This window comes from Meriones unguiculatus, chromosome 6 (genome assembly GCF_030254825.1).
Source record: "Meriones unguiculatus strain TT.TT164.6M chromosome 6, Bangor_MerUng_6.1, whole genome shotgun sequence".
In the NCBI taxonomy this organism is placed as follows: domain Eukaryota; kingdom Metazoa; phylum Chordata; class Mammalia; order Rodentia; family Muridae; genus Meriones; species Meriones unguiculatus.
This window is the reverse complement of record NC_083354.1, coordinates 130,685,309-130,710,108: the sequence shown is the minus strand read 5'-3', so window position 1 is coordinate 130,710,108 and position 24,800 is coordinate 130,685,309. Positions and strand designations below refer to the sequence as shown.

At 35.8% G+C, this 24,800-nt stretch overlaps 1 protein-coding gene across 1 annotated transcript in view; it reads right to left on the bottom strand.

Annotated features, from left to right (window-relative positions):
* Mmp16 (matrix metallopeptidase 16) overlaps positions 1 to 24,800 on the bottom strand; it is a 255,964-nt gene that overhangs the window by 71,965 nt on the left and 159,199 nt on the right. The window contains exons 5-6 of the mRNA XM_060386026.1: positions 4,012 to 4,173; positions 1,866 to 2,077 (exon numbers count right to left, since the gene is read on the bottom strand). Coding sequence (XP_060242009.1) covers positions 1,866 to 2,077; positions 4,012 to 4,173 — 374 coding nt within the window. The remainder of the gene's footprint in view (positions 1 to 1,865; positions 2,078 to 4,011; positions 4,174 to 24,800) is intronic.

The following is a 24,800-nucleotide window of genomic DNA, read 5'->3' as shown; positions in this document are numbered from 1 at the left end:
CAGTATATCAATTTTTTTTCATTTTGTTTTTCAATTGGTCACAGTGGCTTAGATATGGAGCAACTGTGTACAATGGGGAATCACGATAAGTAACTTTGGGAATCATCAGCCAGGAGCAATGCAGACATACACAAACAGATGTGTGCATGCATGCTCAGCTAAAGTAACCTTTCTCTTTACCAACTGCCTTGACGCTTATTACATACTTGAAATTAAATGCTGACATTATTATTCATGGTTGAGGAATGTTTTTTCTTCTAGGAAAAAAACACATTATATATATATATATATATATATATATATATACATATATATATATGTAAGAAAATCATCACTATTAGATCCCATTCATGATTTAAATTCTGCTATGTGTATATATATATATATATATATATATATATACATATATATAATGCACATTACATCTGCACATTCTATCACACCCAAATCCTATTTTCAAATATGGGAAATAGAATTTTTTTCTTTTACAAATCATATAAAATATATATTTTTGAAATACATATTTGCTTAATAGAAGAATCTGTACAAAAAGGATAGGATACTATTTCACTGTGTATTGATTCTTGTTCACCAAAATAAAACACATTATTCAATTTAATTTAGCTAATATTTGTTAAATGTGGCTATTTTAATATTCTAATGTCAACATGCAAATTTAGCTAAGGCAATAAATGCAAAATCCTGGTAATGTCAAGTAAACAAACTGCTGTATCTTTTTTTATTTTTTTGTTTTTCATCTCCTTTTCAATTGATTGCTATGATTTAGGCATACAGCAACTATGTATAACGGCGAAGCATACACAACACATTGGAAATCATCTACCAGGAGCAATGGCAGACATATACATACAAATGTGTGCATGCTTGCATTATTAAAGTAAGCTTTCTCTTTACCAACTGCATTTAAGCTTAGTAACACACATGAAATCAAATACGGTACTTTATAATTTTGGGATAATATTCTTATGTTTATAATCTAGTATTCCAGAATTTTTTCATTCTGATTTTTTCTTTATTTTTATTAGCATTCATAATTGTGAAAAATAAATCATGTAATTTTGATATTCTCATGCATATATATAATTTCCTTTGCTTATATTTATTACCTATTTTGTCTTTTCATGAACTGTTTTTATTAACAATAACTGATTTTATGGACAATAAAAAAACTTGATCAAGGACATTTTTAATGTAAAAGTGTAATTTTAAAGTTTGTAATTGAAAATGTAAATTAAGTAGTCTGATAAGAAAAACAACAAGTGCAATCAAGGAGAAATGATGGGCTCATCGAGATTTAATTAAGATGTATAGCACTAAACCCCTAACAAACTGAAGAAATAAAAACAGCAAAAAACAAAAACAACAGTAACAACAGAAACCAAACCAATGACACCCCCAACATTCAACAATTGTCAGCTGAAATTTTAGAGACGTTTTAAGATTCATATAGTAAGACATCAGAGCAACAGCATGCTGAGAAGTTGGCTAAGCTGGCAAGCAAATCATCGCCATTAGATCCCATTCATGACTTAAATTCTGCTATTTTATCTCTTCATAGCATGCAGTACTTTTGAACCTCATATTTCCAGGCATTTCAGCTCCTGCTGACATAAGTGCGTTCCCAAAATAGAATGTCACAGCAATCTCCTGTAGACATCTACGCCCATTTGTGCACGTACTTTTTAGGATGTTTTTTCTTTCTTTCTCTTTTTCGCTCTTTTTAACCTCTTAACTGTTAAGAGGTCCTGGAAGGCAGACTTAGAATGAATGAGAACTTGTTTTCTGAAACCACACTAGACACTTTATGAACTCTTAAAAAAAAAAAAAAAATCACAGTCTCCTACCTTGAAAACAAACATCTCCCGTCGAAGAATAGCTAGAGTGTTGAAGTTCCCATCACAGATGTTGGGTTTGGCTCCCGGATAAGCAGGTCTGCCAGTGGGAGGCCGGGGAGGTTTGGGCCTGTCATTTCTCCTTGGGTCAGCTGGAGGAACAGATCGGTGAGGGGGCACTGTCGGTAGAGGTCTTGTTGGTGGAGGGATCTTGTCAGGTGGACCTTTTGGAAACATGAGGACAGTGCTTGGCTCACTTAAAACTGGAATAGAGCTGGAAGATATGCTACAGAGAACAAGCACTTATCAGCACATGGCACAGACTGAGCAAGCCGAGAGGTTGCTAAGATCGTTATGTTTTCTGAAAGCACTGACCTCCACCCACCCAACCCCCACCACGGCTGTCTCAGCCTGTCCTCATGGGGACGGCATTCAGCTCCAGGTGCTACAGCTTCTTCGTTAATCTTTAGTGGCTTTTATTTTATAGCCTCAACCTCGCCCCTATTGCAGATTGTTCTCAAAACCTGTTTGGAAGTAGGTATTCCATTGAAAAAAAGATGAATGGGAATAAATACTGGATTCATAACCGTGAGCTCCATTCAAGAGAAAAACTGGACTTTGACAGAGGATGATTCTATGAAAATATTTCCCAAAGATAAACACTAAGAAATCAAGGGTTATTCTGCCATATGTCTCCAACTATATTGTATAAGCTTTTACTGATTTCACTATTTTATTTTAATAAAATGTCTTGACAAATAGCTGTGTGCTTTTACTTAAATACTGACTCTAAAGGGGCCATTGATTAACATACCACTGGTGAAATATTAATGTAAAGTATTTCTAAAGAGAGTCTTCCGAGTTGAGCCAAAGTTTACTCTCGTAATTTGTGACAGATGTTAGCCATCATTCCTCAAGGGATTGATGTTTTTTCTCTTTAATAAATATAGAGTAGTTCACACTTAATATTTACATATGGGATGGATATTCTTTATTAGCCCTTCAGTATAGACACTAATTTATGAAGTCATGAGAAACAGACTTCTTTGAGCTAACCATGAAGGAGAAATTTCTGAAGAAACACACAGGCAATGGATATATCAGTATCCAGACTATTTGGATTTGTTTCTGGTACATATAGCAGTCCATCCAATAAATTTCAAATATACTTTGACCCTAAGAGAAACATTATGATTGTGGTCCTAAAATTGAAAAACTAATGAATGCAAAGCAAATTAGTGCACTTAAATTGCTGTGTTTAAAATGCAAATCACATCTTCTGTGTCGCGATTGTTGACACATTGATAGCACATACTTATTTGTAAAAATGAGAGCTTCATTTACTTACTCTAGTAAAGTATACCTGCAATAGTTAAATTGTGAATGTCAAAAATCTTAATAATGCATGAAATGAATGTCTTTACAAAGGTTCCTATTTGTACTTAGCCAGTTACGCTCATAGTAAATATGCGTGATAGTTTTTCCCTTTTCTTGCAATCTGTATTTGCTGAATAAATTCTTAAGTAAAAAAAAAAAACAAAAAACAAAAAACAAACAAACAAAAAAAACCGACCAAACTAGAAATGTATTTGTCATATTACAAGTGCAATCCGTGCTATGAGTTGATGAACTTAGTCAGCTTTTCACTTCCGTACTCTTGCTGTTGACTCCTTACGATTCAATAGTAAAGCCTTTAAGATCAATATGCTTTTATATTGAATAACTAAGTTTTTGACCTTCAAAAATAGTTATTCTTGGAAAGGGAATTTTAAACACTAATTCCAACTGTCAGAGAATGAGATCTCATCTTTCATAATATGTGAAAGTTACCTATTTTTATGAGCTTATGTATTTAACATACTACTACCTAAATTTTAAATGTGTACATTTTTAGAATTTTTTATGGGTGTAAGTTTTCATTAGATTCAACAAGAAAGCTCCATCAGAGAGTATGTCTTTCTGGTAATCTATCCATTAAGATTTGGGGACTATTTCCAATACAAGTTGTTTGAAAATAGAATTTCACTAACATTACGGAACATTTTTCTTTCTTTTTTTCTCTGTCTTATATATTTAAGGAATGTACCTCTAAGAAAACAAATACACATGACTTCAGCATGTCCCACAGGGAAAGGCAAACAGGAGCAGTGGAACCTACCATATATCTTCTGGATGCCCTGTAAATCGTCATTAGGAAGCTTGAAGTTGTCTGTTTCCATGTACTGGTAAAAGGGAGCCATGATAGCGGTAGGGTCATTGGAATGCTCCAATCCGAGAGCATGTCCCAGCTCATGAACTGCTACGAGGAATAAATCGTTTCCTGTTAAACGAGGAGAATAGAGGGTAAGATTATTGAAAGTGATAGCCATGGAAATTGAAAGGGCAACTCAGTGTTAGCAGAATAGTAACCCAGAAAAACAGAAAGACAGACCCTTTTCTTCCAGTGACCCATGTGGTTTTAACATTGGCTTCCCTGCTGGAGAAGATTTGCTTTAAAGGGGTGGGCTAGGCAATGGTGTTGGTGAGGTCACAGACACTTAGAGAGTAAATGAATAAAAGTCTAAAGAGATCAATCAGCAATATCAAAACCCAGTAACACGGGTGTTAACGTATCTTTCCAATCATAAAGGAGAATACATAATCTTTTATTTTAGAATCATTACATTTAACATAGTATTTGAAATAATAAAAAAGAGCAATTAAACAAATTCCGTTTCTTTTTACATATAAGAGTCCAATAAGGCACAGAGGATCTGCTTGCCAAGAACAGCAGTTTCTGCTGATACATAGCTGCAATCTGGATTCATGTTATTGTGACTCCTACATGAATTCTAATATTTTACTAACCAAAAATCAGGAACACTGTAACTTAAAAATACCTTCTTTTAAATGTTTAAAGCTATTGAGGAGAAAGTGTAACACTGTCTTTGGAGGACTTGCTAGGAATGAAAATAATTTCAATAAATATCATTTTCAGGAAAACCCCTTACCAACTATTTTATATACCATAATAAAATGTAATGACTCCCTTTTGGGAATTATATATTTTTGACTCAAAGTAAAAACAAAAACAAAAGAAAATAAAACAAAACAAAAATATTTCCACTCTGATGTAGTCTGTCTCAGAGAAATGAAAGAGGTCATGTGGCCAATTCTCATGAGACATTGACACACTGAAGATGAGAAGCTGCGAAAGCATTTTCAGCATCACTTTATTACTAAAGAAAACTGAATTGAGACTGGTATAACAATATCAAGGGGATTTAAAACAATATGAGCATATTAAATTTTAAGGAAATTATTTTCACTTTTTTATAAAATTCAATAATGCAAATTAAGACAGAAATAAAAATATAATACATATGTATCAACTGTAATGGAAAATGTTGTGTTTCTTTACTAATAGCTTCCTTACTTTTCTGTGGATGTTTCTCACATTTTATCCACATTTTCTAGTTTATTTTTGACAAATTCATTGCGAGTTGTTCACTTATTATTGTTTCTACTTTAGTAAGTTAAATAAAGGCTGAAGATATTGTATAAAAATTTCAGGGTCATATAGTAAGGCAAAACAAATATTAAGATATCTCTCAGACCAACTACAGAGCGCTTATTTTTAATCACAAAAATAAACTACATGCATATAACCATGTTATCTTATACTATGTGATTCAATGTGGTTATGTGAAAACAACTCATTCATAAAATGATTAATTTAGAAATAGTCCCTGTTCCCCTCACTTTGGGAAACCAATTGGTTACTGAGCTACCACAGGCTACATCTGAGTGGAGGTTCTAGGTTATATCCATACATGGTCCTGGCTCTTTGGTCTCCCCACCCGCGAAGGGAGGAGCAGTCCTGGTGGGCCACAGAGGAGGGCTTTGCAGCCAGTCCTGAAGATACCTGATAAAACAGGATCAGATGAATGGGGAGGAGGTCCCCCCTATCAGTTGACTTGGAAAGGGGCACGGTGGAGATGAGGGAGGGAGGGAGGGACTGGGAGGGAATGAGGGATCGGGACACGGCTGGGATACAGAGTTAATAAAATGTAACTGATAAAAAAAATACAAAATAAATAAATAAATAAATTTATCAACTTTAAAAAAAATGATTAATTTATCCCTCAGTAGTTTAGTTTATGGTTACTCTGTATTAGCTTCTTTTATAGACTCTTACAATAAATACTGAACAATACAGACAACAAACAAAAAACAATAACTATATCAGCATTTACATTGTAATGGAAAGGACTAGATAGAAAGAAGGTAAACAAGGAAAGCATATAAAACATGAATTATATAGAAAATATCAAAGCATATGAATGATGAGGTTCAAGAGAAAATAAAAGTTAAAGCAAACATGACATTTTAGACAACAGTAATGAATTGGCTGCTAGTTTAAAGATAGTACTGAAAATTTCTGAGAAGATAAGGAACACAATTTCATTTATACCTTGACAGAGTCACTCTTTTTTTTTTTCTTTTTTTTTTTTATTGCCAATGTCCTTTTAACAGTTACAGAAACTGAGACACAGGAAACCTCAGATAAACAAACAAGAAATAAAACTAAGAGCACAAGAAACCGGTACAAATGTGGTAATTTGGTTCCTCAACTAGAAGCAAAAGGAGTAAAGGTATCCCTGAGCAAAAGACATAAATGGAACTAAACACTCCACAGAGCAGTTCCACAACAAAGAATTATCCAACCAGGAACGTTAATAATGCAGATGTATAAAAGCCTAGGCTGGCTTTTACATGTCCTCATAAGCAGCCCCAAGGACTTGATATAAACATGTCTGTAATAGATGAGAAGTATAGTGTGGTATAAAGGCAGACAGAGTCACTCTTGGAATTACTATTTGGCATCAACTCTGAGACAGAAGAGACAGTATGGGAGATCCTGAATAGCAATTACCTCTAAGATAAAACATACCATATTTGAGAAAAGCTTATTAAGTAAGATTAATAAACTTCTAAAATAAGGAAAGTATTCCACCTTGTAGGAAATTTCATTACAACTCAGGAATTAAACAACTCAATAGCTTCAGAATACTTCTGATCAGATTCATTATCCATTTCTTTCCCCAAGTAGGTTTGCTAAGAGACTAGGAGAGCTACCAAGAGGCTCAGGCCAACTGGGACACCTGGAAAAGACAGATCAGCCAAGATCCCTAAAAAAAGACTCTGACCAACAGATCTTCCTAGAGGAGATACCCTTCAATGTATCAAACTGCTTGCAAGTTATGAAGTGGGGTCTTGGTTATAGATTTCAAGAGTCGTCACCTATTGGATGGGATTTTGTTTATGCAACTGTTTTAAAGTTATTTCTGCTTTTCTAAGTAACTCCCCTAAACTCACTGATTCACCATGCTGGATGCTGGTGATATCACTGACTTGGTCTGTCATTGATTTCCTATCTGTGATGAGTAACTTTTTGTTCATGTTTCCCCAGGGTACTATCATACAACCAAAAGTGATATGGAAGTAGAAATAGACAGAAAAGAGGATGAAACACACCATTATTCTAGTACTTATAGGTGGAAGGTCAAGAAGGAGAAAACAGACATCATTGTCAAAGAAATATTTGTAATAAAACAGTTTTAGGGAATATAAAAGAAAGTACAGTCAAGTGAAAGTCTATTCTCTATTGCAAAAATCTATGAGGATAATGTTCTTTGGCAAGGGAATATTATTTGGATTATTCTGTTACTGTTTTAGTACAAAAATTTAAGGGAGGTGAAAACTGAATAGGGATTCTCAAGTTAAGCAGAAAGACACACATGGTATACACTCACTTATATATGTGGATATTAGACATATAATATAGGATAAACCTACTAAAATATGTACTCCTAAAGAAGTTAAGCAAGAAGGAAGTCCCTAGGGAAGATGCTCAATCATTCAGAATGCCAAATTTGATAGACATAGGACGAGGGAGAAAACAGAAAACAGGACGGGAGCCTACCATAGAGGTCCTCTGAAAGACTCCATTCATCAGGGTATTGAAGGAGATGCTGAATCTCATAGCCAAATTTTGAGTGGAGTGCAGGGAATCTTAAGAAAGAAGGGGGAGATAGAAAGACCTGGAGGAGACCAACAGAACCAAAAAATCTGGGACCAGGGGTCTTTGTAGAGATAAATACTGCAACCAAGGATCAAGCATAGAGAGGACCTAGAACCCCACCTGAGATGTATCCCATGGCAGGTCAGTCTCCAATGGGAGCAGGGGCTTTCTCTGGCATGAACTCTGTGGCCCGTTCTTTGATCACTTCCTCCTTCCCTTGGGGGAGGCAGCCTTGTCAGGCCACACAGAAAGAGAGTGCAGCCAGTCCTGATGAGACCTGATAGGCTATGGCCAGATAGAAGGGGAACAGAACTTCCCCTATCAGTGGACTAGGGGAGAACATAAGGAACAAAGAGCGAGGGAGGGTGCGACTGGGAGGAGACAAGTAGGGGCCTACAGATGTGATAGAAACTGAAATAATGAATAAGAAAGAAGTGTCTTGAGACAATCCAAGATGGTGGCACCGAGGGGAACACTGTGTTTGAAGAGCAGGACAGCAATGACTGCATAGTGACCAAACTCTGTGCCCCCAAACACCAGTGATTGTGTTTCCCAGGTAAGAGGAAACCCCGCGGTGTGGGAAGCAATGGGGTCAATTCTCTGGTGACCAAGCTTATGCCTGGAAGAGTTTTCTGGTCCCAGGAGGCACTTGTTCAACAGGCACATAAGCCTCTGTGCTCTACTCACCATTCCAGAATAAACTATGGTCCCCCAAATACCACAGACTGGGTCTGCCTGTCAGGAGGAAACACCTTAGTAGGGAAAACATCAGGTCCATTCAGAAAATCCAACAATTCCCAAAGAAGTTCCTGGGTTCCTGCAGGTTCCAGGCTCTAGCCCCCTGTTGCATGCTCTAGCCCCCTGCTTCATGCCTGAGTGTTACACTCACCTGCCTCTGATTACTGGTGGATACTGGGGCACAGCACTCCAACCTCAGACCTACAGAAGCTTGGGATCCACGGGATCAGCCCTCAGACACTGTACCAAGATGCAACCTGTCTCCCTAGCTAAAATGTCCAAATGACAGGGCTCCCTGAAAGTCGAAGAAAAGAAAAAAAAGCAGATACACATAAGAGGAGTAGAGGGCTGGAAATAATCAAACTCAGGGCTGAAATCAATAAATTAGAATCAAATAAAACTATTCAAAGAATCAATGAAACCAAGAGCTGGTTCTTTGAGAAAATCAACAAGATAGACAAACCCTCAGCCAAACTAACTAAAAGGCAGAGAGACACTATCCAAATCAACAAAATCAGAAATGAAAAGGGGGAAATAACAACAGACACAGAGGAAACCCAAACAATCATTAGGTCTTACTAAAAAAGCCTATATGCCACAAAATTTGAAAAATACAAAGGAAATGGAAAATTTTCGTGATAGACTTCACTTTCCAACCTGAATCAAGACCAGGTAAATAAATTAAGTAGTCCTCTATCCCCTAAGGAAATAGAAGATGTCATCAAAGTCTACCATCCAAATAAAGCCCATAGCCAGATGGTTTCAGTGCAGTATTTTACCAGACCTTCAAAGAAGAGCTAACACAAATACTCTTCAAACAATTCCACAAAACATAAACAAACAAACAAACAAGAAAACATTACCTAACTCATTCTATGAAGCCACATCAACTTGAAACCTAAATCTCACAAAGACTTAACTAAGAAAGTGAATTTCAGGCTAATCTTCTCTTAAGAATATTGATGCAAAATACTCAACAAAATACTCGCAAAGTGAATCCAAGAACACATCAAAGATATCATCCACTATGACCACGCAAGTTTTATCCCAGGTATGAATAGGTGGTTCAATACATGGAAATCCATCAATGTAATCTACCATATTAACAAACTGAACCAAAAAAATTATAATCATCTCCTTAGATTCTGAATAAGCATTTGAAAAAATCCAACACTTGCCATGATTAAAGTCCTGAAGATACCATGGATACAAGGCACTTATAGTAAAGGCGATATACAGCAAGCCTATAGCGAACATCATATTAAACGGAGAGAAACTTAAAGCAATCCCACTGAACTCAGGGACAAGGCAAGGCTGCCCACTCTCTCCGTAGCTCTTCAACATAGTACTTGAAGTCCTTGGTAGAGCAATAAGACAATTAAAGGAGATCAAGGGGATTCAGTTCGGAAAGGAAGAAGTCAAAGTATCATTATTTGCAGATGATATGATAATATACATGAGTGACCCCAAAATTCTACCAGGAAAATCTTACAGCTGATAAATACCTTCAGCAAAATGTCTGGATACAAAATTAACTTAAAAAAATCAGTAGCCCTCCTGTATACAAAAGACAAATGGGCTGAGAAAGAAATTAGAGAAAAAACACCCTTCACAATAGCCACAAAGGACATAAAGTACCTTGGTGTAACTCTAATCAAGCAAGTCAAAGACTTCTATGAAAAAAAAATAACTTCAAATCTCTAAAGAAATAGAAGAAGAGATCAGAAGATGGTAAGACCTCTCATGCTCATGGGTTAGCAGGAATAACAGTAAAAATGGCCATTAAAACAGTAAAAATTACCAAAAGCAATCTACAGATTCAATGAAATTGCCATCAAATTACCAACACAATTTTTTACAGACTTTAAAAGAAAAATTCTCAACTTCATATGGAATAATAAGAAACCCAGAATAGGTAAAACAATCCTCTACAATAAATGATCTTCTGGAGGTATCTCCATCCCTGATCTTAAGCTGTACTACAGAGCAACAGTTTTAAAAACTGCATGGTACTGGAGTAGAAACAGAATGGTGGATCAGTGGAACCAAACAGAGGACCCAGAAATAAACCCACACACCTATGGACACCTGATTTTAGACAAAGATGCCAAAGCCATAAAATGGAAAAAAAAGATAGTATCTTCAAAATTGGTGCTGGTCTAACTAGATATGTATATGTAGAAAAAAATAAATAGATCCAGTCTTATCAGTCTGCACAAAAGTAAAGTCCAAGTAGATCAAAGACCACAACATAAAACCAGACACATTAACCCTGTTATTAAAAAAAAAAAAGTGAGGAAGAGTCTTGAACTCATTGGCACAGGAGACAACTTCCTGAACAGAACAACAACAGCACAGGCTCTAAGATCAATAATCAATAAATGGGACCTCATGAAATTCAAAAGCTTCTTTAAAGCAAAGGACACTGTCATCAGAATAAAATGACAGCCTACAGACTGGGTAAGGACCTTCACCACCCCTATATCTGACAGAGGACTAATATCCAGAATATATAAAGAACTCAAGAAGTTAAACAGCAACAAATCAAGTAGTTCAATTAAAAAATGAGGTACATGCCAGAGTGAAGGGGAGGAGGTCCCCTATCAGTGGACTTGGAGAGGAGCGTGGGAGGAGATGAGGGAGGGATGGTAGGATTGGCAGGGAATGAAGGAGGGGGCTACAGCTAGTATACAAAGTGATTTGTAATGAATTAAAAAAATAAATTAAGAAGTTGTGGCCTTCAGAAAAAGTGTCTTGTGTTTAACCATTACAACAGTGCATAGAGGTTAGACGTTTAAACAAGTAGACTCTATGTCCAATGCAGAGTTAGTTTATAATTCACCTGAAAGAAGTTAAACTCATGGCAGTGATAAAGATTAACTGGGGGATGCGATATTGAAAAATGGACTGTTTCAGGAAGGACAGCTTCTCACACATTCTTTTGCTTACGTCCCTCTCATTTCCCCACTGTCTATCAGGAAATTCTGCATCCCTGGAGACATAGCCAAGAACCATTGTACAGAAGCCCTACTCCTGCCTTCCCAACAGTAGCTCCTTTCCCTTAAATAAACTTTTTCTTTATAGGATTGTTGGTCCTTAGGGTCTCTGCACTATCTTCTTTCTGAATTTCCTTTCCCCACAAAGTGCTGAATGTTCACTTCTTCAGAATTGCTATCACAAAACATGTTTATTTCTTGTCTGTGCAGATTTTCTTTCAGGTCAAATATCCACAGGGTCTGCTGTCCTCTTCTTACTGTCACACCCCTTCTACAGTACCCCAGCCACCCATGAAGTTATAGTTCATTATCATTGTCTGTTCACATATTTTCCTTCATTCTTTGAGTGACTTAAAAACTAATATTGAGTACTATTTATTTTTTAACAATTCTGAAGGTATTGGTTGCCACAAAGCAAATATTAAATATTTCAATGTGTTTGAATAAACAGAAAAATATCTGAGGAGTTGAAAGCTAATTTGAAATTGAGGAGTAAAAATAACAATATAAATTCTACCTGAATAGTACATATAGATAATTGATTCTCTAGATATATATACTGCAAAGAAGGAAATGAGAATCCTATAAGAACAGGCCAAGAAGGCCATTGTTCTTAGGAAGCTTTAGACAGTAGAACAAAAGTACCTACCGCTTTATGTTGCTTATGGAATGGCAGCAAATGCTTATGTTCACAGATAACTTACAGGGGTCATGGAATTAAAAAAATCTATGTACTATTGAAAAATAAGTTTCTTTTTTTTTTTTTTTGGAGGCTAAATGTTTGCAAGGAGCAAAGAATGAGAGTCAAGTGTCTGCATGATTAGGAGAGAAAGTGGTTTTAAAACTGGAAACAGCAGGGATACAAAGTGAATCAATTGTAATAAATAAATATAAAAATTAAATTATAAAAAGTTAGAAATCATGTAGAGTGGAAAAGTAATGGAATGTGGCTGTAAGTGTGGTTTCATGGTCAGAGAAGGAGAAAGAAATACAGGAGAAAGGAGAATTATTCCTGAAGACATTTGGGAGTGTGTTTGCTTATACGCAATTTGGACAGACTGCTAATAATTATTGTGCTAGGACTACTTATTTTCAGGCAAATAGAAGGCTCTAAAAAAGACAATAACATCACTTTTTACAGACACAAAAGTCTAAGTCCAACTGTAAATACTTTGACAATTTAAAAACTAATCTGTAAACAATGAGTTTGCTTCTCCAGATGATAGTAAGCAGTGCTGGCCAGTGATCGAGGTGGTAAAGCAGCTTTCGCTAAAACCCACCCAGGGCAGGATGCAGGAATTGTGGCTTAAAGGCTCTATCAGTCCCCGAAAGTTAAAGAAAACCCTTGCCATGGACAAAACTTTTCATTAAATGAAGAAAAAATAAACAGGGTAGTAAAAAATCAAGGCAGTCAATCCAAGGGCAGAAAACTAAAAAAAAAAAAAAAAAATGGTGCAAAGGTTTTCAGCAACAGGCGGGGTTACATATGAACTCAGCAAGGGGAAAGTGCAGCTCCATGTGACTCTGGATTCTGCATCCTCATGTTGAAAGACAGATACAGCCTCTTAGCAAGAAGCTCCAAAGCGTCCTCCCAAGATTAGATCTTTTTTTTTTTTTTTTTTTAATTTTTAAAAGGGAAAAAAAAATCAGTCTTCAGTGCTTTTCACCTTGTATATCAACTAGCCTTCACTTGCAAATGAAATACCAGGAGCCCAGTGCCTAAGTAAGCATGTTGGAAGCAAATGTCCTGCACTTAGACCGATAAATACTGCTTCCAGACATCCACTAAGCTGCTGGCTAGTGACCTAGCTAAATTATTCAAAGCACTTCAGATCTCACAGGAAAAGAGTCTCCTGGTCACTTTTTTTTCTTGGCTAAGAATAAAAAAAAAAAGAGAGACAAAAATAAACCACAGAGAACAGCAAATAGGTCATAATGATCAAAATCAATTCATTGCATGAATAGGTCATGAAATTATTCAAGTTTTTCTTGATTATTATTTCCAAGGGTAGAGTGATTTCTTGCAAAATGAATAAATAAGGTTTTGGAAGAAATTTAGCAGGATTAGGAGATGAACTTATGACCTGTTGTGAAAGTATGATGCTTTAATCAGAAACACTGGCCAAGTGTTCCAAGTAATTACCATTCTTCAGATGATTGGCAATAATGTAATTAAACATCACTTTCATCTTCACAATAGTCTAAAAGGGTAAGTTATTAAATACAGTACCACCCTGTGATTTGAGCCCTACTAGGAACAAAAGTTGTTGGCACAGAATGAGGCTTAGGTAATCAGAATGCACCAGACCTCTTTCCTAGTGCTGAAAATAATAACTGCGTCTGCAGTGTCCCATTCATTCATGTTATTTAGGCTTTTCAATTGTAATACGCCTGATCTTATCAACAAGCAGGCAACAAAGGCAAAATTAGCCTCTCCATTCTGAGCTCAGAAATAGCGCTTGCTGCTCTTGCAAGATTTTGAGTTCTGTGCGTGTCTTTTAATTGCGTCTCTAATCTCCTTTCTTTTGTGTATTCCAACACCATATGGAATACTGAACTGGATATTATGAGAGATAATGCATTGTTTGTAATTTCCCTGTCATAATCATAACTCTATTTTATCCTAACTGATGTCACAACTTTCATGTGTTTCTCAGAGCCGTTTCTACTGATGACATGGCCTGAACATACGTGAACGACTATAGAACACTTCACACACACACATTTTGGGAACACACACATTTAAAGGCCTTCTTCATCGCTGTAGTACCAGCACCAATGGATCTATTTTCCTGTTTTATCCCATAACTCGATGTTACATCCCCTTTAAGTGTAAGCAGTAACCAGAATTTGACATTTCTCATTTTCTAACTGACAATTTGGTATTTTGATCAATCTATGTGCAGTTCAATAAATTGGATATTTTTTGTATATTTCCTCTGAAACACATTGAAACTTAGAACATTTTTCCTATCTGTATATCTTCTTAATTATCCACTTGTTGTTATTTATCCTTAGAAACAAAACCCAGTTACCTCTTCCGTAAAGTGTTCTCTGAATGCCCAAGTGACTTCAGTTGCTCTGCCTCTATGTTTCTCTCACATATGTAAATAATTTAATTATAAAATTTGCTCTCATATTGTAAATAATTTGATTATAATTTTTATTATAATTGCATTGATAGTTTCTGATTTTTTAAATATTTACTTGTGATTTAAGTGACTGACAAATCTGAACAGATTAAAATTTTAAATAGTTAAATTTAAAATACTGAGTTACAGTTAATATATTGAACAGAAAATGAAAAACTCATCACATAGTTGATTAATAGAATATTTGCAGTGCTTGGCATACAGATATTACAGAATCCTTTTCTTAACTTTTAGCTCTATATGATTGCACTGACAACTATTTTCTTTATTGGACGTGCTAAAGTTAGTAATTATTTGTTCTAAGTAGAGTACCAAACACTCTTTCTGTATTTTCTTATTTATTTTTTAGTGTAGTGTATTTATTACTGAGAATTTAAAGGTAAAGAAACTGAGGCTTTAATACTTTATGCGACTTATACAAAGTTATATCAAGTGGCAGAAACTTCAATACCCTATCTAGACGAGAATCACTATCAATATTTACTGTGTTGGAAAAATGTATTTTGCTCATTTCCCATCGCTATAGGCTCTAAGATTTCCAGAAAAAAGAAAAAAGAGCCATTCTCTCAAGACGCCTACTCAAAGGACACAGCTGGCATATAATAGCTTGCTCTGATAGTTTGTAGTAATTGTATCTCTTTCTCTCATTTAATTAATTCTAAATTTAATTAAATACTTTTTATGTTTCAAAGTGCTGACTCTATTATGACAAAAGGCTACAAACTGGATGGCTTATACATGAGAAGTTTATTTTATCCAGGTTTGACTGGCTGTGGACAGAGCTCTGCTCTGCCTTGCACACTGTGGCTTTCCACACTGTTGACTCTCTCTGAGTCAACACAGCATGGGAGCTAGGGAAGCAAAGGCTCCATATGCTATCAATCAAATGTGCTCACTCATTTCTGCAATGGCTCCTGTGTTTGCATTCTCGTATTCTCACCTGATACGAAGTACTTTCCCAAGCTCCTTACACATTTGGAAACGGAGTTGTGTTGGTCAAACTTCTCATTACTGACAGAGTGATCAAGGGAAGAAGATTAATTTTGGTTTCTGGTTTCAGGGCATAGTCTTCAGCTTGACAAGTTCTGGGTCCATGGTGGGGTGAGGCAGAACATTACAGTGATTGAGGCAAATAATAGAGGGTATTAACTTCATGCTAAACATGAAAAAGAAAGAGGAGGAGAGGAGGAAGAGAAGTAGAAAGAAGGAAAGAAGGGAAGGGAGGAAGGAAAAAAGAAAGAAAAAAAGAAGGAAGAAAGAAAGAAGGACAGTTTATCATATCCTGAGTGTGGTTTCCTGAGACCTTTGCAGCTGTCTGGATGACATTTGTTTGAAAGCCTGCTACAAGTATGCACTAATTAGGCAAAACCCAAAATTGGGCATTAAAATATGAGGCAATCAAATCACCATCTAACAAATCTTCATCCTAAAATCTTCCTGAGTAAAAAGTTTTCAAGACCTATACAAACAATAAGTACATAGAGTTTTATGTTAAAGAGATAATGTAAAGTAAATAAATATAATTAAAGCAACTAAAGTCTATGGCAAACAACTTTAGTGGAAATCTTATGAAAACATCTGGATAATAAAGGCCAAATACACTTAATATTCCTTTAGGCTACAGTGTGGTTATGAACTCTGTAGTGAAATAGCTTTGTATGTTCTCATGTCAGAACAGTCTTGCTAGAAAAAAAAAAAAGCAAGATACAGTTAATTGTAGCACAATAGTGAAAAAAAAATAGGAATTGTGTTCTTCCTCCCTTACTGCGTTTCGGCAAACTCTAGGAACATTGTCAGTTACTGTGCCACCTTATTTATTTATTTCTGTGTGTGTTATCTGCGCTGTGTTTGCCCAGGGCATCTTGGTCTGATTGGTGAGGACCCTTACAAAGGTTCACTCACCTCTCTGCGGTTACTACAAAGGGAATCAATATTCATCACTACCTACACCACAACAATCATAACAATTGCAGAAGCTGCTTGTCAGCGCCTGACTTGAATTATTTTATATATCATTATTTGAAAAATACAAATTATTATCTGAAAAGTGGTCTTACTAATATGTAAACAACATACTTTAAAAAACTACTAATGATCTAGCATATGTATGGAAGTATTTATAGCATTGACCAACTATTAATAAGCAAGTTATCATAACACACAATTGATTTTTATACTGTGTGCCACAAAAGGAGTGTCATGGACTCCAAAGACCATGGTATGATCTTTGCTAACACCTTTATAATTTGTTTACTTATTTATATTTAGACAAAAATCTTGCTATGTAGTCCAACTGGCCATGAAGTCACTCACTTTTTAAAACAGGATGGCCTCAGGCTTGCAGAAAACATTCTGCCTCTGCTTCCTGCATGTTAGGATTCCAGGCATTTTCACTTATGCTCAGCTCAAGACTTTTGTTGTTGTTATTTTGGAACTAAGACTTTAGTTCAATGATTGTCAAGTTCATTTGATCTCATTGGACTCTCAGAGAATTTGAGACTCTACATAAATTCTTCCCTAATATATAAACAATTGAGTAAACAATGTGACTGTGGGGCTGTTTGTGCCTCACTCGGTCCAGTGACACACTCAGGTGTGAACTTAGTGCTTTTTGTAACATCCGTCCGTCCGTCTGTCCGTCTGTCTATCTATGTGTTTGTAGGTACACAAAAGTGCTACGCTACAGTTTGTGTGCGAGGGTCAGAGTACAGCGTACAGTACTGTGTTCTCTCTTGTCACTGTATAAATCTTAGGACTGAACTCAGCTCATCAGACTTGGCAGCAAACAACTTCACTGATTAGCCATCTTGCCAGCCAACAGAATAACTTAAAATATTTTATTATCTGTGGATGAGTGTTTTACATGCAAGCACATTTGTGTACCACGTGTGTGCAGAGTCCACAGAAGCCAGAGGAGAGCATCGAATCCCCTGGAATTGCAGTTTTAGACAGTTGTGAGTTGACATGTGGGTGCTGGGGATTGATATGAGGCCCTCTGCAAAGAAACCACTGCTCTAAATGTCTGAGATATTTCTCCAGGCCCAAAGTTTAGTCTTTAAGATGAATAAGAAATTTCAGTGTTACTTTTCAGATCATGGTCAAAATCTGAAAGGTAGTTGATAGTAAAATGATATTACTGCATAGTAATTTTACAAATAATTTTACAAGTAACTTTATAAATATTTCTCATTATTTTCACATAATATCTAAAATTGGCATTTATCTGTGAGTTTGTGTTTAGTTGAATTAGGTTTCAAAAACAGAGGCTGAAAGTTTGTTTGACTAATAAACTATGCTTCGTGTGAGAATAAAAAAGTTGAAATTGAAGATCACAAATTTGATAATATTTGTGTGTTCAGGATCAATGGAGGTCAGAAAGAGCAGTTTATCCAAAGGAGTTCAGTAAAATTTAGACTTTAAAATATGCAGACATATGGAACATATGAATAAAAGCATTAAATTTTATGCTATTTTACACATTATTTCAGGATCTTGGAATAGGATATGATGTCGCTAAGCACCTTTCTTATCTGTCTTTAGAACATTGAAACTTAAACAGAAGGATAAAAATGGAAGTAGAAGATATATATATATATATATATTTACAAAATAATAGATTTACTTTACATCATTACATCAGGTTGTGATTTATACAACAAACTATGTACCTAAAACTCCAAATAAAATAACAACATATCTTGCCTGTTCTCAAATAAACAAACATATTAAAAGCCAACATTGTAGCTTGGGATTTGGCAGAATATTCTGTTGGCAGCACAGTTAAGAATTTCAAATATTCTGAATTATGTTTTCTTTCTAGGATTCATGACTAGGAAGGAAAGCATATATATATATATATATATATATATATATATATATATATATATTCATTTTGGCTGTTCATGTGTTTTTTAAGTAAAACAATGAATTAAGCATCTATGTTTCATGATATTCACAGAGCAGATCATATTAAAATATCTTATACAACATCTTTACTGCAATTTTAAAAAATGTCTTCTACAACCAGGTAGATTATGACTGTCTAAGAATTTAAGTAGTGCTTAAGAAGCTGAAAAGTCATAGAAATCTGGATATTGAGATTCTCTTTGCTTTTAGTTATCCCTTAAATCCAAGGGCCCTAATGTTGTTGGGAAGTAGTTTGCTCATTTGTTAAAAAGGAATAAAAATTACTATCTATGGATTCCTCACCATAGTCCAGAAATGAATTCTTACTAAAAATCTCTTCTGGTAGGTAAAGCTACCTACATACAATACACGAAGTAACAGAAGGTAGAATAAATAACTGAAGCAGTTAAACACTATAGGGATGCTTTTGCCCAGGTGTCTTTCCCTTGTGCAGAATACGACTCAATGTATTATAAGTAGCACAAACAGCACAGAAACCAGAGTAAAGTCATATAAACTCATCTCAACGTCACCAATGTAACCGCAGTGAAGGAGGAAAATGTGCTGATGCTAAATGTAATCGTACTTTCTTTGTGCTTGCTCCTGTACCATTGGTTTCCTTGTGTTTTCCTAACATAACAAAATCTATCTATGTTGTACAGTACTCCTTACCCTGTAATGTATGCTGGTCAGTGGACAGGAGTCTCTTTGTAACCATCTATATGACCCCATATAATATCTACAAACCATTTTGGAGGGGCAGCTAAACGAATCACCATGCTCCTTAATGTATTGATTTATTCAAAATCCTCAGATGGTTTCTTGCCAGTTTTTAAAAGCCATTAGAATCACCCATGATCTAGTCCAAACTCTGCTTTCCATCTTCCAGCATTTCCTAACTCATAACTTACCTCTCATCAGTTCTCCTACAAACTGTATTAACCTTTGTCTGTTTCTTCATGTGGATCCACATTAATCCTTTAAAGCATATAGATCCATAGTGTAGGGTTAGGATCTGCTGTGTGATCAAATGAAGTCAGCTCAGTTCATGTTAGCTGAGCTATATCTGATCACCTTTCATTATGTAACGCCACGAAGGTTTTTCTGAGAGATCCGTGTACTTCAGAGGCAGAAACTCCCTTGAATATTTTTAACACGCTCCTTCTGGCCTTTGCCTGTTCTGTTCCCTTAGTTTTGTTGATAGCAAAATGCTGTTTAGCAGAAGATCTGTTAGCTGTGGAACAACAAGTGTGTGTGTGTGTGTGCGTGTGTGTGTGTGTGTGTGTGTGTGTGTGTGTGAATAAATGATGGAAACAGCCTATACATACATACATATATATGTATGTGTATGTGTGTATACACATTCTTTTGTTTTTGTGGGTTTTTTTAATGTGGAAAAAAACAGACTTTATTTGTGGATAGATTATGTTTTATTGCTTGAAAACATTTTGAAAATCTTTCATATATAAATTTCAATCATTCTTTGGAAAAAAAACAACTACAATAACTTTAATGGATTTATTTAGTCATTTTAAATACAAAATTAGCAGGTTTGTTGAAATATCACTTATATTTCACAATTTCCAGAATCAAGAATCTGAAGGATAAAATATGTGTCTTCAGATGACGGTCTGTTGATGTTGTAGTGAGATTGCCAGAGATATCAAACCTTTGGGGTAGCTATAGTGTTAGCTTAAGACCCAGTCAAGAGGCTGATGAGGCCTGTTTGAATCCCGCTGTCTGCCACAGGAAGTCTTCACCGTGCTCATTCTTTTCACATGTGACCTACATGTCCCTTTAGCATGACATATAATTCCTTTCACAGTGACTGAGTTAGAAGTAATAACAACTTTATCCTGGGAGTGATTGAGCATAATTTCTTCTTTCTTTCTTTTCTTCATTCATTCATTTGGCTATAAGGATGCTTTCCAGTGTACAGTGTGGTAATGGGAATTACATAGGTAATTGAATCCCTGACTAAGGTTTGGGTCACAGGTCACCATTTTTGAGGCTGTCTAATTGAATATTTTTAATAGTGATTGTGCTATTTTGTAACAGTTTCTTTGTTTTATAAATGCACTAGTTATCTTTAGTTTCTGTCTTTAGTTACTTTTCAAGAGCAGCTCCTCCATTAACATTCAATCCATAAGAAAGATACCACACTAGCCCAGGAACTTGGACTAAGTTGCCAGTACCAACCATGACTTCCTTCCTGCTTATGCCTTAAGGCCAGCTAGACAGTTGTTAAGATTAATAATTGGTTGTCCATTGCACAGTTTTTATTCTTGAAGCCATATACATGTAAACAATAAAAATGGACTCTACAGCTTCTATCTATCTATCTATCTATCTATCTATCTATCTATCTATCTATCTAATCTATAATTTATCTATCTACCTATATATGTATATACAGATATAGATATTTGCACATCCATGCATACATATATTTATATAAAAACACTATCAAAAAAGGAGCCATGGGAAGGGTTTTAATGTTATATACTTAGGGCTGGAAGGAACAAAGACTAAAGATACTTTGACTTAAGTACATTTAAATTTAATATATAATTTGAAAAGGAAAAGCCTACTATTCATAAATAACAATAATTCCAGAAATTTCCCTTATTTGTGTAGTCATGGGTATAGAGCTATTTTTTTGACCCTGGGAGTCCTCTGGTGGGTACACAGTTAAAGATAATGAGTGTCGGTCCTCCAGTAACTAGCAATAAAAAAAAAAATTCACCAGGAAGAAACAGGAGCACATGTGCCTCTTCCCCACCAATGACTAGTATTGGTTTTACTAGCCTTGTGCAGGCCAAGTTCAGATAATTGCAACTTCCGTCACTTCATAATTACAATGGCTGTTTTATTCCCCAAAAGTAATTATTTTGAGATTTAATTTGCCTAGGACATAGAATGCTTAAGCTAAAAAGCAAGATAAAATAAAATGAAAAACAATCCAAATACTAGCAAGATTATGAAAATCAGTGTAGTGAATCCTCAGGAAGTTGAATGTTGATCTACCTATGATTCAACTATACTGCTCTTGGGCATATAGCCAGTGAACACTATTATACCATAGAGACACTTGCTTAACCATTTTAATTTCAGCTCTATTCATAATAGCTAGAAATTGAAAACAATCTAGATAGCTCCCAAGAGAAAGATGGATAATGAAAATGTGGCGTATTTACACAATGGAGTATTACTCAGCCATTAAGAGAATGAAATCATAAAATTTGCAAGCACATGGATGGAACTAGATAAAATCATCCTGAATGAGGTAGACCCAGAAACTCAAATATAATGCATATTCATTTATAAGTGCATATTACATATTATGTAAAATGATAACCAAGCTACAATCCATAGAAACACAGAAGTTAGATATTGAGTAAGGACCTGGCAGGGGACAATAGCTCTCCCTAGGAAGGGGAAATAGATAATTATGGATGGATGGGAGTGTGGAATGAAAGGATCAAGTGGGGAAGGGAAGAGGGGGGCAAAATAAGGAATACTAGACAAGATAAAATTAAGGGCCATTTGGAGAGGTAGTATGGAAACCTATTATATTAGGGGGATCTAAATAAAATTGTCAAATAATAGGGGAAACTGAGCTCCAACTCCTCTCTTGCCAATAAATGAAGCTTCCAATAACAGGATTGGGTTACATCTAACTGAGTCCAAAGGGTTCCCATGGAAATCCCCAAACAAGCCAGGCTATTGCCAAGTCCATAGGTTATTCTCCACAAGCTGAGGGCAAGGCTCTGCTGCTGAAGACTCCTTCTGCATAATTGATTGCATATGGAGAAGCTGAACTGGGGCAGCTTACAGCCTCCGACCCTATATTCTGGGGTCTGTGGAACAGAAATGTACTCTGCAGGCTACCAAAAGAGAATGGAAACAGCATCTCAGCCACAAACCCTTTGATCTGCAATGGTGTCTTGCCTGCAAGATATGCTATGTGTGACTATGCGTGTGTGCATGTGTGTGTGTGTGTGTGTGTGTGTATCTTGTATTATAGTAATATTGACAGCTCTATGACATGTTATTCTTTAGACTGCTCATGTCTGGATGGTTATATGAATTGAATTTCCCCCAAACAGGTTTTTCTACCATAAAAAGAACTAAAACTTTTCACTTTCAGCAATGAGTGTACAACTTTTCTCACCACGTCACTGACTCTTTACGGAACTCTCTTCTTTTGAAACCTTTTCAAGTTCTTTTCTTAATCTTTATTGTCCTGTACAAGTTTCCAATCAAAGTTTATTTCAGTCAGACTGAATTGTACTACATGCATTTATTCATTAAGCAAAAGTCTATTGAGAATCAGATTAAACACAGCCCTGATTCTCAATGAGTTTAGTCTGACACAGCAGGAAGATAAACAGAAAAAAAAAATTATGAAGAGCTAAATCAGAGATACCAACCCCATCACCATAAATAGGCAAAACATATTCAGTCAGTAAAGCCCCAAGTATCAGTCTGCAGATCTCTAAGGAAACAAGTTTAAGGAAGTTATAAAATGGCTGTGCTTTCTAGGAAAAAGGCTTGAAGAAGCCAGTGAAGTCTCAGGTGAGGAAACAAACCAGTGTTTATTACTTTGTAGCGGGACTGAGTCTGGCTGTTTGAAATTAGTAGCATGTTAACCAGGTACAGCTTAATAATAATAAAAAAAAAAAACTAATTTAAGAAATAATGAGAAGGATCCATTGGAGGCATGGGAGGCAAGTGTTGTATATCATTGCAGAGACAGAGAGGGGAAATTACAAGACCAATTTGCTGTGAAGAGTGCTAAGATAAGAACCATGTAACCATCCCAAACACAAATAAATACCTCAGGCTAAGATCTGGCTTAGACCCAGATTCTAAGATACATTTAAAACTTAGAAAAGAAATCAGGCATAAGAATAAGATAAGTTTAATTTTGAAATTATGTTCTTTGAGAATTGTATGTGGTCACTGACGTGGAATTTGGGTTTGGAGCTCACAAGAAAAACTAAAACAAATAATGGCTTCTATAAATTATTATTATAGAAACAGTTTAAGCCATAGTAGTCGCTGGAAAGATAGCAAAAGGAGAAAAAGGCAGAGAAGGACAGGTGGGAGAATGATAAATAACATGAAAGTCTTAAAAAAAGCCATGTGAAAACCTGAAACAGAGGAAGCTCCAGTATATTTGAGTGTGTAGTGTGTGTGTGTGTGTGTGTGTGTGTTTGTGTGTGTGTAAGAAAGTAAGTTCAGTGCCACAAAAGGATTGCTTCTTTCAGTGAATTTGCTAGTGAAGTCCATAGAGTCCCCAAACATTAAAAAACTATTGCCAATGCTATCAGTTAGCTGTTAGAGAATGGGAATAATATTCTATTTTTAGAGCTATAACATACTAGAGTCATCAACATAAAGCTACTAAACTGCTCCTGATAACTTCCTGGATAGCTTTCCAGCCCTGGAAGATAACAAGCATGCTACCAGAGGAGATTAATCATCAATATTAACACAGATGTGCACCTTGTCACCCACAGGAATCTTAGCTAGACATGCTCATTGGTAAAGCTGTGGTGTGAAGACTGTGGGTTGTACTTTAGTCCATCTACATACTCGTCCATTTTCACAAGATGAAACACATGCTTTGCACTATTTCTGGGCCAATAACCTTTCGATTAACAAGTCATAAGGCCTAGGGAAAACCCAATACTACTACCTTAATACTATATCAATATTCTAAATGTATACAGTGTTAGGCTAAAACTTAATGACGTACTTATACCCATAGATTAATGCACCTCACAGCATTCAGGGGGAAATCTTCTTTTGTAGATGGTGATTAACACAGAGACTCACAACTAGTCATGAGAATGATGGATTGTGGAACACTCAGCCCAAAATAGGATGTATACATCACACACACACCCTTCCTCAAGGCTTAGAGATTAAAGTAGAATAGGAATAACATATTTAGAAAGATGAGAAAATAGAACAGGAGGTAGGAAAACGCATTGGCAGCGGAAGACTACCAGGAAAGAGTGTCTTCTAGAAACAATTGGGCAGCTGCAAACAGAGACCAACAGTGAGACTGAGCGTGTTCTAA